Source organism: Haliotis asinina, chromosome 12, assembly GCF_037392515.1.
Source record: "Haliotis asinina isolate JCU_RB_2024 chromosome 12, JCU_Hal_asi_v2, whole genome shotgun sequence".
Classification (NCBI taxonomy): Eukaryota; Metazoa; Mollusca; class Gastropoda; order Lepetellida; family Haliotidae; genus Haliotis; species Haliotis asinina.
Window position 1 is genome coordinate 29,787,767 of NC_090291.1, and position 18,379 is coordinate 29,806,145.

Genomic DNA, 18,379 nt, shown 5'->3' on the forward strand with positions numbered 1-18,379 from the left:
TGTGTCTCCCTAGATGAGTCCTTGCAACAAGGATCTCTTCATGCCATGACTGTTGTTGGGTAATTAGCTGTGTTTGGAAATGTGTCTCCTTAGATGAGTCCTTGCAACAAGGAACTCTTCATGCCATGACTGTTGTTGGGTAATTAGCTGTGTTTGGAAATGTGTCTCCCTAGATGAGTCCTTGCATCAAGGATCTCTTCATGCCATGACTGTTGTTGGGTAATTAGCTGTGTTTGGAAATGTGTCTCCTTAGATGAGTCCTTGCAACAAGGAACTCTTCATGCCATGACTGTTGTTGGGTAACTAGCTGTGTTTGGAAATGTGTCTCCCTAGATGAGTCCTTGCATCAAGGAACTCTTCATGCCATGACTGTTGTTGGGTAATTAGCTGTGTTTGGAAATGTGTCTCCCTAGTTGAGTCCTTGCAACAAGGAACTCTTCATGCCATGACTGTTGTTGGGTAATTAGCTGTGTTTGGAAATGTGTCTCCTTAGATGAGTCCTTGCAACAAGGAACTCTTCATGCCATGACTGTTGTTGGGTAATTAGCTGTGTTTGGAAATGTGTCTCCCTAGATGAGTCCTTCCAACAAGGAACTCTTCATGCCATGACTGTTGTTGGGTAATTAGCTGTGTTTGGAAATGTGTCTCCCTAGATGAGTCCTTGCAACAAGGAACTCTTCATGCCATGACTGTTGTTGGGTAATTAGCTGTGTTTGGAAATGTGTCTCCCTAGATGAGTCCTTGCAACAAGGAACTCTTCATGCCATGACTGTTGTTGGGTAATTAGCTGTGTTTGGAAATGTGTCTCCTTAGATGAGTCCTTGCAACAAGGAACTCTTCATGCCATGACTGTTGTTGGGTAATTAGCTGTGTTTGGAAATGTGTCTCCTTAGATGAGTCCTTGCAACAAGGAACTCTTCATGCCATGACTGTTGTAAACCTCATGATGAACATGGTTTGTTTATTTTTTATCACATCACTCAGCAATTTTCCAGTTATAAGGCAATGAATGTAAATAATTAAATCTGGACCGGACAGCCTGGTGATCAACATCATGAGCATCAATCTATGCAACTGGGATACCACGACATTGTCACACAAGCCAGGGATCCCATTAGTTGCCTCGTATGACAAGCATGGGTTGCTAATGACCCAGTCAAATCTTCACAGGTAGATAACAAGGTGATAGCATTGCTTTGGTATGGAAGGTCAAATATTTATTTGTGGATCTGAATAAGGAGATGACATGGTTTTGTCTTTTCTTCTTGCGGTTGTTAGTAAAACGGTGATTGGGTGGTTACAATGGCTGCTGGAAAGGTAACTATAGTTACCACCTGGGATGATGTGTTTCCCGATTAATGTCTAATGTAGCATACTGTACAAGCAAAGTATTCTGGGTTAATGTCTTGGTCACATCCTGCACTGTCCTATCCAGAATCAGTAGCTACAATCAGAGCTGGGCCAGGGCAGTGGGGTAGCTTAGTGGAGAAAGTGTTTGCTCGTCAGGCCAAAGACCTGGGATTGATTCCCCACATGTGCACAATGTATAAAGACCACTTCTGGTCACATGCTATTTCTGTAATATTGGTAAAAGCGGTGTAAAAGTTTTACTTTAACTAAATTCAACACTTCCTAGAATTGTGCCACCCAAAACAGTCGATCAGACTACAGATGCAATTGTTCCAATTTTTAGTTGAACAATGGGACAGAGCCATGTAACTTCACATGAAAGGAATCATTATGTTGGTTTGTTCTAGAATTGTCTGCCTGGAAATGTGAAGTTCTAGACAGGGAGCAGTTGAATTCCTTGCCTCCTGATTGGCAGTTTTCTCATAACGTCCTGATAGTTCCATTTTGCCTGTTACCTCCCCAAGTGAGAACAGTTCTTAAAAGCATTCTACCATTCTAATGAACAATGGATGTCCAATTTTTTGGCAGAAAAATTTCATAAAAGATGGTCTGTTTTTGTGACTGAAAATATCTTGGCATGAGGGTCTCAGCAATTACTTTATGACGAATCTGCTTTCAGCCATGTGAATTGCCATTTAAAAAGTTAATAGATTTCCTGAAAAAGGCTTTGTCAAACATTTGCTGCTTGTTTCAGCTAGAAGGATGGCCACTTGTAGGATGTTAACTGTGACACGTTAATCTGCATGAGTAGCAGCACATTGGCATCACTCAATATCTCACTGTCATGCCAACTTACAGGAACCATTTCCTTTGTTGAACTGCATTTTGTAATCATTGACAACATTCCAGAACGTCAGTATCTGGGTCAGAATCATATTTCACATGTTCTGCTTTGCTTTTAGGCCAGACCAATTTTATTTCTTGTTTTACACGTGCACATGTCTTATTTCTTCAAGTATATGAAAAAGAAGAAGAATTAATTTATCCAGTTCAAAAAAATGGAATCCTAATGTTTTTATTTCCAAACAATGTGCATTTTCAAGAAAAAAATTAGATTGTATTTTACACCATATACAATTCATTAATTGCCGCAAGTAAAATACTTTTACTATTTAGAAGGAATATTGCTTTGATTGGTGACTTTATTTTTATTAATTTTCCCCTCTTGCCTTTAGGTTTTATGAGGACAATAGTCCATAAAAGAAAAAATTAGATTGGTCTGGCCTTATGTTGTTTTCACATAAACATGTGAAATATTAAGGACATCCTATTTTTTCATCATCATAAAGGGTACTTTCATAGTTTTGCATTACGCCACAAAGCAGTCCTATAAAAAATGTATTTTATGTATAATAGCAGACAGAATATGGTGATAGTACTAAAGTACTTTGTTGATGGAGGCTTGGCGCACAAGCACAAGGCAATCACTTTATGGTAAAGTGTTGGAGTTAATATGTCTATATTTGTGGCTTTTGACAAAGTTGTTAATATCTGATTTGCATCATTTCAGTGTTTCTCCGACACCAGACGTCTATGGTCTAGTTAATGTACTGTTACAAGCAACTTTAAAATACCATTTTAACAAGGATGTATTTTTAAATAATTTTGAATTGTCGAATGGCAGTTACATGTCATAAAACATCTCACTGTCAAAACTAATACTGATAAGTAACCACTTCTTCATCAGTGGCAGTGGGGTAGCGGTTAGAGCATTTGCTTGTCATGCTTAAGCCCTGGGTTTGATTCTCCAGGTGGGTATAATATGTGAAGCCCATGTCTGGTGTCTCCTGCCATGATGTTGCTGGAATATTGCTAAAAGCTGCATAGAGACATATTCCCTTTGCCTGTGGCAAGTAGATTTAATGTTGAACTAATGGAATGGGTTCCTATGGCCAGCAATATATGTTCTTTAAAAAAAGTAGGGGAACCTGAACTTTGAAATCTGGTAGAAAGGAAATCCATTGAGGAATGTTACAAAGACATTCATCTTGTGTATACAATATAATTTGGCCTTATCACCAAATGCAAACACAATGCATGGGAAGCATGTGAACAACGCATGTGAGCCTCCTACACGTGCATGGGGGTGTCATTATGAATCTTGACGTTTTTCAGGCAGGTCGATAAATCACTATAGACCATTTTTTTTCATAATTTTCTTGCATCTGTGCATGGTCAGGGTTTTCAGGGTGAAATCACACACTACTGATTGAAAATTGTAAACCTGAAATTTTCATGTCATACTCCAGTCACCTAACAAGGGAGATAACTGAACGAACACCTTTGCTTTGAATGAAATCCATGTGGTGATACATTCTCAAAACATTCATTATCATTGTATCAACATTGGTTCAATCCCATGTATCTCCCAGTTTTGACAATCGTACATTGAAAGTACAGTTCCCCTTTTTTGAAGAGTAAATTACCTCTTGACTTCTGTATCTTATACTGCTAAAAGTGGTGGAAAACCACATTCAATCAATCTCTTCTGTACCTAAGGAGTGAATGAGGTGGAGTTTACACCACACAATATCATGATGGGTTATAACAGACATCTTCTTCACACATTGAACACATATAGTTACATTAGGAAATATTGGCAAGAGATGTAAACGACAAGGTACAGTTTTGACAGAAAACATGATGAAAATGAGCTTGCATATAAAACAAGTGAGTATAGGTTTATGCTGCTTTACCGATATTCTAGCAGAATCACAACAAGAGACACCAGAAATGGTCTTCACACATTGAGGGAAATCAAACCCAGTCTTGATGGAACGAGTGAAGCCTTAAAAACTAAGCTACCCCACTGCACCTGCATATGAAAACTTGGGTACACACACTTGAATTTGAAGCATCTCGGTCAAGTTAAATCTTACTTTTAGTTTTGGTCATGTGTCATGATAAATTGGTAGGCCATCATGTTCTGTGTGACAAAATGTTCATTGTAGCTCATTTTGTTATTCCATGTTGATAACAGCCAATATTCACTATGTGGCTGTGTTATAGTATGTGGTATGAATTAGTCAGTACTAGGTCAATCAATGCCATTAGACTGTGACATAGCACTGGCACATTGTTGTATATCGACCCTTGCAGTTGCCAGTATAATAAACATGGGATGTATATCACTCACACATCCTTTGTTGAAGTGTCACATCTAATTACATACGGCTTCCATTTTACCTTCCTGTATGCTTTTTGTTTTGTCACAATTGTAAACATGTTCTTGAAGTTTCAGAGTGTTTATTTTTGCAGTTTGGATATAATTTCAGATAGTTTCATTGTTGGGGAACTTTTAGTGCTCATTCTTATCAAACAGAGTTTGGATAAAACTTATGGGGAGTCTCTGTTTTTTAATGTGAAATCCTATGAATAGAAATTAAAGTTAACAGATCTACTCTTACCCTCCATCTTTAAATATGCACCAATATTCATTTTGAAACATGTGGAGATCTCTTCAGGGATTAAAAAGTACATGAATAGTTAGAAGTGCATATGGTGTTAATTGGTATTGTTATTTGTATTCAGAATTGTATTCACAAATGTATGGAATGGATGCAGACCAAATTGAATTCTTCCTCATGGGCAAAAACAAAAAAAATATTGATATTTCCATATTCAAGGTAACAAATACATTATGTCCCATACTAAAATATTGTCAAATTATTACTGTACAGGACCCCTGTTGTCTGTGAATACAATTGACATTACACTTTGTACCTGGTTTGATGGTCAAGATACAACAATGAGCTACACAAAGAATATAAAATTAGAGAGTGCCACATTCCTGCTGTGGTTACTGTGACAATGGTGTGAGATGTTCCTGTAGCATATTTATGAAATCTTGTTAAGTTTTCAATAGCCATGCAAATCCAAAATATTCAGCATTGTATTTGTGTTGTTTAAAAAAATCAATAACTTATACATGTCAGTAATAGATGTTGCATATTTTGCTTAGATAGGTGCTTAAAGGTTCTACATTTTTTCCTGCATAGTGATGCTCGAGTGGACTTCCAACATTTCAGAAATCTTTTGGGAATCATCAGACAATTGATGTATTATTGGCTGCTTTTTAGGTTCCATGTAAGTGTCTACTGCTAGACATGCATGGTATAATGTTTCCCAAGGGGCACAGACACTGGTAAAAGTATTTTGTCATTCTCAGTGAGTATTATAAGTTATAAATTCTGCTGACTGGATAGTTTGCTCCTGTGATGCAACGGGGGTGGTGGTGTTGCTGAGTGGTTCAAGTCTTCGCTCATCACAGTGATCACACACATTTGATTTCCCATATAGGTACAATATGGGAAGCCCATTTCTGGTGTTCCCTCTCACTATATTGCTAAAAACATTGCTAAAGGTGGCATAAAGCTTAACTCATTCACTCACTCATAACATCAAAGTTTCATTCCCAAAACTTGTCATTCCAAGGTTTTTTGACACAATCTGTTTTCCTTTAAGTTTGTGGGTTGATCTCAAGGTGTCATTGTCCATAGATACATCATAGGAGTAGTGACAATTAGGTAAAAAGAATGTCTGTAACATTGTGCTCTGGTTATGGAGCTATTTTTCTGATGTTCATTTCGTAATTTCATGCATAAATGATTCATGTATTGTGGTACAGAATAAAATATATTGAATGTGGTCATTCATGTGTAAGATGTTTCAAGCCGGAATAAACAGGAACATACTATCATTCCCCTTTCAGCTGTAACACTTATTTATGTTTCAATAGATTCATGATATATAAGAAACTGTTCCAAAAGAAAATTGTTCCTTATCCTATTATAAGAATGAACATCAGAATTTCTTGTTCAACATGTCACTTAGATAAACTTTGCAAAATAGATGAAAATGTGCCTGATTTTAACAAATGCTGTATACATGTACTTTCCAAATGTATTGTGATATGTATTTTAAATAGTGGTATATTTATGTCCAGAAATATTGCCCACCGCTAGTTGCCAGTCTGAGAGGGGATGAAAGATTATTTTGCCTTGTATACATACCTGGCTTCGTTTATTTATTTGGAGAGGTTTGACAGACAACTGCTTGTCCAAACACCTGTCTGTTTCCATAAACCATAATGTTATATACACCATGTACATGCACAGGGGAATGCAGCAAGAATGTATGACATGGAACATGACGGGAAAATGGCAGGCAGAATTCCCGAAAAACAACAACACATTATTGCACGACATCATGTAACTATGCATTTATGTAATGCTTCCTGTGGTTAAGCATTAAAGAGAAGGTTTTAGAAGGAACATAACTTATATTAGATTCCTGAGATAAGTACTTCAGTTGTTTATTGAGGATTATTTTTGAAAATTGGCCATTTATCAGCATAACAACAGTTATTTAAGAGGGATGGCCTCTTGAATGTACAAGTATCATTACATATGCGTAAAAACAATACCAGCCTTTGAAGTGAAGATTTATCTCCAGACTAGTCCAAAGGAATAGTGTAAAGATTATTTCATTTGTCCTCAGAATTTGCAGCTGGTCCTGCAAGTAAGATGCTAAAATGTAGCTTTAATTTTCAGTCACTTGTATTCGATTTGGACAAAATTGGAACACTGATAACAGTTATCCCCAATGATGGTGCCAAATGAAGTCAATCTATGTTGAGTTTTTCATTTGTCCTCAGTTGTCATTTCGTAGTCTTGAGATGCGTACCTTGTTAAAGGCTCCAGCATGACGAAAAAAGTAGTGTTTCCAAAGATCTGTAAGATGTATTAATTTTTACAATAATTATCTTTTAAAGGAAACTGGTAAAGTTGATATAAGAATTAGTATGCTCATTTTCCTGCATCATTCTACATGTCAGCATTCTGGATGCACATTTCTGTGTATTTACCGGAATGGGGCGGTTTGATTGCCAAGATGTTAAAGCTCATCACAATGAAGACCTGTGTTCGATTCCCCTCATAGGTACAATGTGTGAAGCCCATTTCTGGTGTCCTCTGATATGATATTGCTAGAATATTCCTAAAAACGCTGTAAAACCTTTCATACTTGCTCTTACCTTTGAATACACTAGACATGTAATGGGAACCAACTTCATGAATATTATAAACACTGTGGGACATCTGCTATGGTATAGAGATTGCTTCAGTACATCATAGAGATTCTATGTCAGTGGTTAATAGACCCCAAGGGAGACCAAAAATCTGCTGTCTCAGCTAAGAGTCACCATGTATAGATACTTAGAAAGCTTAATTGATGCTGCAGAATCAGTAATAAAAAGTAAAGGTATGTTGTTTAATAGCCCATATTGGCTGTTTGCCAGGCCTGTGTATTGGATGGAGAGAGCAGACGTGAAGAGGGAGCCAGTTTACATGGCTGTTGGAAGGTATAAGGAGCTGGAACCATCTGTACAGGGCAAATAAACTATGTGTGCATTTAATTCAGATGATAGACATTTTGTGGGAAGGTGAGATTTGTTTGATAAATATTCCGTAATAAATCCTTAGGTGGAGTATTGTGACCTCACTTGTTTGTGTTGGCGTAAGCTGAAAGCCATGGGAATGAGACACTCTTGAGTAATTTTGATCAGCCATAATATTAACATGATTATACAAGGTGCTATTATGAAGTAAGAGTCCAGATTTCTAAGTGAAAGCACTCCAAGGTTGAATATGTCAGGTGTCACTTGATCACAAGAGAGTTCCGTTTGAAGATGCTAGATCAAAAATGAATATCAGACATTGGACTGCTGTTTATAAGGTTTTATTGTTGTAAGTGAGATATATTCATTACGTTGCACTCAGTCCCAGAAATAAAGTTATCTTAATTAAATATATATATGTACAAAAGGAGGTAAGAAATAATAAATGGAGCCTAGAGTAGTACTATAATACAGACTGAAGCTATATCTGACGATTCAGTGGAAAACAACACATTGACATCCAGAAGCAATTGACCCGTGAATTTTCCAGGGTAGAATAGGCCTTCAGCAACACATGCTTGCCACAAAAGGCGATTCTGCTGGTCGTAAGAGGCAACTAAAAGGATCAGGTGGTCAGGCTTGGTTGACACATGTCATCGGTTCCCAAATGCGCAGTGATCACTGGATTGTCTGGTCCAGACTTGATTATTTACAGACCGCCACCATATAACTGGAATATTGCTGAGTGCAGTGTAAAACTTAACTCACTCACTTGCTCCAGAAGCAGTTCAATTGTTCAACTCAACCTGAGCAAAGAGAGTACCATCTGTTGCACTTTGATGTGCGTTCACTGTGTTTGTGCAGACAGCAATACCTACATAAACGGATCTGTATTAAATATTTACCTGACTTACTGCAGTTCAGTATTATTACCATGTAACATGTACCTTCACCTTCAAGGTTTCTGACTCTCCCTGATCATGTAATGGTAATGAACTGAGTGATATCTTCCACCTTGACTCTTGTAATCAGCTTAAGTAGTTGCTTCATTATCGCACTAATTAACATAACAGATCTACTTGCAACACCATCAGTTTATCTTCGAGGCACTGCTCAAATGGAGTTCGCTGAGGATGTTCATTGGTTGGATGAAATAATTGCAGTGACGATAATAATGGTTATATAGACCTGCATTGATGCTTTTTCTTGTTCCTGAAGAATCCTTGAAACTTATAATGTTTGGGCGAAAAAATTCTTTTCCTTTAAGTGACTTTGACCTTGCAAGAAGTGTGACTTAATAAACAAACAATGTTACATGCAGAATAGACTCAAGTTAATATATTTTCTGTTTGAAGTGATTTTTCAGTGCAAGATAAAAGAATAGTCACATCAAGTTTGTTGATTGGAAAATACATTTGCTCTTGAAAATTATTTTTCCAGCAATGAATTTCACATGTTAATGTTGAGACTCCTATATAGCCCTAAGTAAATCATCAACTGTCTGTAACACACTGGAAATACTAGAAGTGTAGGTGTAAAGTAGGAATGAGCTAGAGAGGGACTGTCTCCCCTTGAGTCATTATTGCACCACTACTTTACCTTGTGCTTGATGACTTCCTGCTGTCTTTACTGTTGTTTGACCTTGACCTGACTGCACTTTCATTTCATTCTTGTCATAATGTTGCAAAACATTCCACTTACAGTATCTGTAAAACTGAAGTGATTTGTAAGATGGAGCTTTTCAACAGCTGAAGATAATAAGTTAATCACCCACTCGTCAAGGACAGATTCATTCAGTCTGGCAAGAGGTGTGCCAGATTACCTTTAAACTCTGTTGTAAAAAGACTATGCCAAGAATTTGTTTGAGTGATTCAGGTTTCTGTACATGTACTGTCTGATATCACCAAGATACCATATACCCAGCTGTATGCTTGTATCAACTTAATGGATCTTTGTGTTGTATAGACTTTTTGTTTATATGGAATTCAAATTTTGTATCTCTTAAACATGTTTCATCACATTTGGTGTCAAGATCTATTTAGAATGTGGACATCAATATCCTATATGGAAATGGCAACCAAAATCTTAGATAATTATTCTTACAGTCCAGTTTTATCTAATCTGTTTTGATAACATCATTGTGTTTTGAATTGATATCATGACAGGATGTAAAATCCTGAGCAGTCTTTGCAAATGTAAGGCGACTTTGTTGATTCTTTGATTCTAAGCAGAAGGATAGATCTGTACAAAACCAAAAAATAATAGAACATAATCATGGAGATGGTTGTTAAAGCTGAAGGAGAAGGCCATTACTATTTCTGATGACTGGTCCTGGACATGCCGTCTGCTCGTGATGCCATTATACAATGTCATGGATTGAAGCTTTTGGTTGAGCTATTGACTGGCACAGACAGCCCATTTGCTCAGTCTCCATGTAATTTCATTGATTTGATTCTATTTTTCTGCTCTTCTGTCGTCAAAGAACAATTTGCATCAGTTGTGTGTCTTATTACTTCAAATCAATGAAATAAAATGTAAACAGAGACGTGAAGCAGTCAGCTCATTTGAAGCTAGACTGTTTCAGGCTAAGCCACTTTCACATCAAAACAAGCCAGGTGTCATTAGTGAAATTTAATTAAATTTTTAAACAGGGAAGAATTCAAAGAGACAAATGAGACAGCTAAATGGTGAAATGATGTGTTTTGTTGTAATAACGTTGTCAAGGAATATTATAAAATGTAATGAAAATCTGATGCCCATGAGGTATGCCTATGTATCACGAAGCTGTTATGATTTACTTGCGTATTCAGTGAATCGAACTGTAGCCCTTCATAAATTCAGTTCGTTATTCATGTGTCTTACTCGAACCCTTATGTCCTTTTCCAAGGTGAAATACCCAAGAATGTTCTTGCAGTATTGCAAGTAATATTAGTTTGCCAAGACTGCTCATGGTACTGTCGACTATAGCTAGTACAGTGGAAGCTGTCTAAACTGACACTCATTGGGACTGAATAAACAATCCAGTTTAGACAATGTGCCGGATTGAAGAGCTGATGATAAATGTACAAGTCACGCTGATTTTGACAGCTTCCACTGTTCATACCAAATTTGAGTATCATAAGATAAATGGTTATTAGTGGGACAACTTAACACTGTTGACAGGGGCATTCTATATTGTGCTTCAGTCAATAATAATTATTCACATTCATTACCCAATATTCGTAACACATATCATGTCCGCCACATAGTGTATTAGTTGCAGCCCCAGTCTGTATGTGAATCATGTAAAAGTAGACTTTACATTGAGGGAAGATTTTTTTACCCGATGTTCTTTAGCATGATCATTGACGTAGTACATGGTGAGTTACATAGACCCGTAACACTTTGGTAGAACCCACAAACATATGGTGCTAAGAGAGGGTCATATTTATGGCAAAGCTGTGACTCAAATCAGCACATCCTGGTGCAGGCAGGGGACACAGTTCTGCAAAAAGAACGGTTGATAAAATGGTTGATGTTTTATAAATGATGTCACACCTGATATTAGGAAGGAATTTAAAAAAAAAAATGGACAGACCTCAGTTTACCATTCCGATATTTATTTTATCACCAAATCTTATTTTTGTGTTAATTTATTGGTAGAGATATTTTACAGCAATGTCATATTGAATTACATTCAACTGCAGTTTATCTTTAAATGATCCTCATGTCCTATTTACCAATACTGATACATGGCTAATGGAGGTCTTCCTTTGATGTGTTTCAGGTGCTACAGGGAATTACCTGAAAGTTCTCATCGCCCTTGGAGTTGTTGCTGTTCTTACACAATGTATCTTCCATATTGTGTTGGTTGCCATAGCAACGGATGCAGAACCCTATGGTTCCATGTTTCCAAACTGTAAGTTTATTTGCAGATGACAGAAATGATATTCATTTCATTCTATGTGGTTGATGGAATCAGTTTCAGTGTCAGGTTGATCACACAGACTGTGGTGTAATTTTACTGAAGACACTGGTTACATTTCTCAGCCTATCATTACAATGCCAAGTCACGCAGTGTTTTATGTTCTTGTCCATTAAACGAGAGAAAGAACTCCTAGAAAGATACTATTATGCCAAAAAGAGCACTAATTTTTGTTATGTGATTATATTTAAACTGTCAAAGCTGGTTGGTTGGTATAGAACCTCACAGGGTTCTGGCAGTGGGGTGCTTCAACTTGTTTTGAGTTTGAGTCGGACTTTACGTCACATCTGCATTATTCTGACCCTAATGTGATGATATCAAGTCTGCTTTCATAAACACTGAGGTACAAAGCCCAATTGTGTTTAGTTTAGAAACATTTATATTATTATCTAAAAATGGAAAATGCCATTGCACTAAATTGAAAAGCAGGCAATATGTGGTGTTTTGCGTAGTATAAATTAAGGGAAAATTTTGTTTTTAATGCTAGCAGCCAAAAAAAAAGGATAAAAGAGAGTACTGCTGCTGTTATTAATTTTTTTCATCCCTTCCACATCATATTCACAGAAAGTATAACCAGCTTCCATGGCTAGTCTCCCCTTATGTTAGAGGGTGGTGAGATAGTCTAGTGGTCATAGCGTTCGCTCGTTACACCGAAGGCCCTGGTTCGATTCCTCACATGTGTATGAAGTGTGTAGTCGATTTCTGGTGTCCCCTTCCACGATTTTGCTGGAATATTGCTAAAGGCAGGGTAAAAACTCTACTTGCTCTCTAACTCACTCACTATGAAAACGTAGACAGGAACTTGCTGTCATGATTCTCTCCTTATGTGAGTAATATTTGAGTCATTGACAGGTGAACAAGAAGTGCACCATGATTGATTTATGTAATTGGCTCTTTCACTGTATAGCAGCAAAGGAATTCATCCATTATTTGTTCCTACAAGCCACGGGTTAATTATGTGATTGTCTTTCATGTCTATTATGATTTTACAAATATTTTCTGTAGTTAAACATTCATTTTGAATTATTTCATTGATAGTTTTGTTATTATTTGTATCACTGCTGACAGTCTAAATTATTATGGTTCAGCTGTGAATATATCTGCGTACATGCATCTTGCTAGGTTTGTAAATGATCTGCAGCTAGCTCATGAAGATACATTTTTTGTCAAGGCAATTCCATATTTTATGGAGAATCTATTTGTTTATTCTCTCCCCAGGCTCTATGAATGAGAAGCTTGCCCGACTCATTGCAGTTGAAAGGTTTGTGGAGTTAACATGGTGAATGAATAATCTACAACAAAATGGTAAAACATTAGCTTCAGCCCTGATGAAATCAATAGATACTACAAGCATCACAGCTTTGAAGATTCCTTAATTCTGTGATGATTTTTGTGGCACTTGACTGAGGATCTCGTGTAAATACACATGCAGTCATTCAGAAAATATTCCATGAAGAGCGTCGTGTTTGCATCATGGAAAGCTTTCATCAGATAGATATGTGTTTGGCAATGATGTGCCATAAAATGTTTGATTCTATATTGGCAGATAATGTTATGATTTCCCTTCTACTGCATGTTTGTAGTACAGGCAGTGAAGTTACCAGTTTGCCATGTGGATCTGATGATGTACCCACTAGCAGGCTATATTTCTTGGAACATACGTACTTAATACTTTTTCACTGGATAAATGTAATGGCACACACAAAGACCTGAGCAGATCTCAATAACTGGTCCTCAGTAACAGTTGTGACTTAATCAGATAGGGTGGTCAGGCTGGCTGACTTGGGTCATTCGTGTCATCATACAGTGTGCAGATCGATGTTCATCATGTCAATCACTGAATTGTGTGGCATAATCTCGGGTTGTTTACAGACCACCTTCACATGGCTTGAATATTGCTGAATGCTGCATTGAACTATGAATGAATGAATGAATGAATGAATGAATGAATGAATGAATGAATGAATATCAAGACACAAAGATGTCAGTATTCTTATCAGTTTTCAAATTCAAAAGATGTCCTCAATAGTGTAAGCTTTATGTGATAATTAAAGGAGTGTTGCTTAGCATTGGTTGAACCATTGTGCATAACACACTTTAGCAATGTTTTCATGTACAGGGTTTTTGGCTTTAAAGTACAGGATGGGGAAGGATGGTTTTGATGATTCATACTGTGTCACATGCTCTCGGACGGCTTTTATAATACCTGTGGTTTCATGGTTTCCAGATTGGATAATGTACCTGCTGTTGATGTGGTACGGCTGGTGGTTCCAGACATTGCAGTGTTCATCGTCGCACTCCTCGTCTTCATCATCTGTCATGTTATCCTCAAGAAAGAGGAGGCTCAGCAGCAGGAGCTTCCCACAACTCAAGTTGTTCGGACTCGCAGACGCAGAGTGAACTTTGTCATCGCCTTCTTTGGAGAGTTCTTGCTCAGTTTGTTAATTGGTGCTAGCGGGATTATCCTGCCGTCTGTGTTGAATGCCGTCTACTTCTTGACCTTCCTGGTTGTTGGGACAGTGTGGGCGTGTTACCGCAAGCTGGGACGCAAGTTTGCAGGGTTCCGAGTGTTCCTCCTTGTGTACACTGGTCTTCACATCCTCCTCCTCCACCTCTACCAGTTTGAGTTCTTTCAGGACTCATTACCTCCCGATGACCTCATTGCCAGGTATGTACCAGATAACAGTGTCCTTTTTGTACCCAGTATCATGCTTGTTGTGAAGGGCTTTCCAGGGTATCTGGTGTAGAACATGTCACCAACACATATGAGAGGTGACTAGATTGGATCAGGGGATGACCCCATCCAACAAGAGCAGGATGGTTCTAGTATGCAGTCTTACATGGATTGGGGACTCATTTGGAGAGTATGTGGCCTGCATGGTTACTGACTGTGTTTGTATATCTGGTATTCAGCTTGAATACCAACTTTGACTTTATATTGGTGGACTTGTATTAAACAATAAAAATATTTATGTAATAATTCTTAAACAATAAAAGTTATATACTGGATTTTTGTATAAAGATTAAGATCTGAGAAAACAGATCAAAACAGAATCTCATCACAATCATAACATGGAAGCAATATTGTACCCACAAACATTTGGCTTGTTGGCAGTATTGTAGTTCTGTTACAGCTAAGTGATCTGTCCATGCAGGAATAGATGGAATCATTCACAGAAAAACAGGGGTATGTGATATCAGTGTTACTGAATCATAACTACCATTATCTAGCACAGATGTACAGCAATCTGTTGCTGAGATCTCTGTATGGTCACAACTATGGACTGCACATAGGTTAGTCACTTCCAGAAATATTCTTGCCACTTCTGAAATGCCAAGACCAACATAAAAATACCAGCTGACATTAAGAACTACAATTTTAGAAAGAACTATATAGAAAATAATATTATTACTTTGGATGGATTATTATCAGATGACATTCAGAAATATTTATTGAAAATAATAAATATATTTGCAGGGTGAAATAATTGTTTTGAACGAAGTTATTTGTCTTCATATGAATCATGATGATAAAATATCAAAGTGTGAGGGGTTAAGACATTGTTGATTGTGAATATGATAACCGTTATGCTTATTCTTATCTCACACCTCCTGTTACATTGATCAGACAGGTAGTGTGTGGGAGAGTCTGATAATATGCTGAGTCGTGCACTATCAACAGTCATATGTTTGCATACACCGAGCAACACCAAGGTCAAGGTCACTGGTACTCATGTGATATGATGAATAATCACATGGGGTATAGATATGATAACACTCTAATGAAATAAGCACATGGTGAGGAATAGTGAGATGGTTGTTAATTAGATAGCAGCATATAATCTGATTGGTTGTCAGAGTACATGTGCTTTTAACTGAAGATATGATCCAGCAGTACTTGCGTCTTAAATATTGTCAGAGAACAATGTCTTGACAACCACTCTCTCTAATATAGATGTTTTGTGTTCCATTCAGGGCTCATCTGCTTCCATATCTTTTCCAAAACAATATTTTGTATAATCATATTGAATCTATGTTGGAGTCAGACAATGTTTATTTATCAAGCTGCATGAAAGCAGTATATTTGGTCCATTCGTTATGCACTCATATTGCTGGAATAATGGTAAAACCCAGTAGGCTGAGATGAGAGTTTTACATGTATCAGTGGAAGACTGAAACATGTAGTGTTCCATTTGTGAGTGAGTGAGTTTAGTTTTACGCTGCACTCAGCAATATTCCAGCTATATGGTGGCAGTCTGTAAATAATCGAGTCTGGACCAGACATTCCAGTGATCAACAACATGAGCATCGATCTGCGCAATTGGGAACAGGTGACATTTGTCAACCAAGTCTGTGAACCAGACCATCCGATCCTGTTAGTCACCTCTTACGACAAACATAGTCACCTTTTACCTGACACCAAAATCTTAGGCCTTATAACTTTCTAAAATATACTGTGTTAGTATTGTCTGCTTATTGCTTACATGATCAATATAAAACAAATTATCGCCATTATTTGGAAACAGCTGATATTGATTACCTGTCACTAAAGTCTGCAGCTTTTATTGTATTTCCTTTCTAAATATACTGTGTTAGTATTTTACCTTAAGAAATACAGTATGTATACATATTGCATGAAGTAACAGTTGTAAAGCCCTGTGAAGCATCAGGCTAGAATCTGGCCTGTGGCAAGAGTCTATGAATGGGATCAGACAGATATGTTAACTGACTTGATTGAAGCAGTGTTTCCGAATCAGGATGGTCAGTGCACATGATGTCAGTGGGGCCATAAGTCTTGCTGGAACTATACTAAGCTGGTTACCAGTTCTTGCAGTTGCAGACCAGCTTATTTCCGGTGACATTTTTCCACAGGCAACGGTATATTCACGAACCAGTTCGGGTTTCAAATTGCATGACCTCCAAATATGACTTTTCTACACTGGACCAAGTGTATTACCATGTTTGGTGTCACAACTGTTGACAGTTATAAAAGTTTGCTAATTTGTGGATGCTTAGATTGGAAGATTGTCATAGGTTCCTTTCTGTCAACTGACTAACCTGCGACATTTGAAATAGTATGAAACGTTTGTCACTGAAAGTACTAAACAACATAAGGTCTGGTGAAGTGCTACTGACAGAACCCATTGCTTGGTTTTCTGGTGCAGATTCAACTATAAACAGACCGTGTACTGGAATACTGTTTGTACAGCATTAAACAACAAACATGTGGAGCAGTAGAAGGTTTTGTGGCTGAATTATGGATTTGAAGCTGAAAATCTGTAATTTACTTCCATACATAAACATTAATAGTAGTACACGAGCAGCTTGTTTTTGAACAGTGGTGATTATTCTGGAGAAACATACTGTCTGTCAACTGTGTGGAGGTTCTCTGTCTGGGCAGCAAGCAATCACTGTCACAACAGCTTTTCACCACAGTTGTTATTCATTGAGATGAAGGGCTGTATTATTGGTGTTTCGCTGACTGTCCCTCTGTTCATGAAAATGCGTCATTATTATTGCAAAAGAAGATTCAGCTTCTACTGAAGCATATGAATATTGATAAACCATGAAGGCCAACATGTCTAATATGCTGCACGTCACTGTGCGAAGTTGCATCCCTTTGGTGTATGAGTAACCTATTCAGTCACAGACTGCCATTGGTTACTCTTGTAGATTTTGTTTTTGGATTTCACTTAAGTGGTAATGTCTAATGCCTGTTTTAATCCAATTTTCTCCCACATCAAACGACATCAGTCCTGAACTCAGATACTGTTCTAGATACCACTCATGCACCCACTCATCCAGTCAGATATGCATTGTTTTCCACTCATGCACCCACTCATCCAGTCAGATATGCATTATGTTTTCCACTCATGCACCCACTCATCCAGTCAGATATGCATTATGTTTTCCACAGCAAACCAGCCAGTGTTGTCTTTGATGTAGATAATGTGTCAAATATTTTTCCAAGGTCTTCTTTGCACTTTGAGCTTAATAGAAGGCATCAGGTCTTAACATACTCAAGCATGCAGGGACGTCGGGGTAGCCTATTGGTTTAATTAAAGTGATTGTACATGGCGCCAAAGGCATGAGTTGATTCCTCAGATTGGTACAATCCATGAAGCTGATTTTTCGTATTCCCCCGCGTGATCTTGCTGGAATATTCATTGCTGTAAATGACATAAAACTAACCTCACTCACCCAACCATGCCTCACAAAAATAGTTACAGTCACTTTCCATACACCAAGCGGAAACAAACTGAAAGCGTTTTGTAATTTCAGTTTTGATTTTAACAAATGGAGTAATTTCAGTTTTGATTTAAACAAACTGATTGACAAAAAGCTGAATCTAAAGCTTAGCTAGAAGTAAGGATACAGGAAGTATGTATGCATCAACAGATTATCAATATTGCCCAGGAGATTCAAACAGCTGCCATCTTAATCAGCAACCAAAGATGAGCTATGTCTGATGTGTAAATGAGGTAGTTTCTCTGGTGTAATGACATTGTACTAATCTCTGGCTAGGTGGGTAATACTGTAAAGATTTAATTTTCTGCTTCGGTTGTTAACATTTGCAGGTAATGATGCTTATGTCTGCACAGACAAAT

At 37.5% G+C, this 18,379-nt stretch overlaps 1 protein-coding gene across 7 annotated transcripts in view; it reads left to right on the forward strand.

Moving 5' to 3' along the window:
- LOC137257954 (piezo-type mechanosensitive ion channel component 2-like) overlaps window positions 1-18,379 on the forward strand; it is a 109,597-nt gene that overhangs the window by 12,566 nt on the left and 78,652 nt on the right. For all 7 annotated transcript variants that reach the window (XM_067795470.1, XM_067795473.1, XM_067795474.1 and 4 more), the window contains exons 3-5: window positions 11,574-11,705; window positions 12,990-13,032; window positions 13,999-14,439. In XM_067795470.1, the coding sequence (XP_067651571.1) occupies window positions 11,574-11,705; window positions 12,990-13,032; window positions 13,999-14,439 (616 nt within the window). The remainder of the gene's footprint in view (window positions 1-11,573; window positions 11,706-12,989; window positions 13,033-13,998; window positions 14,440-18,379) is intronic.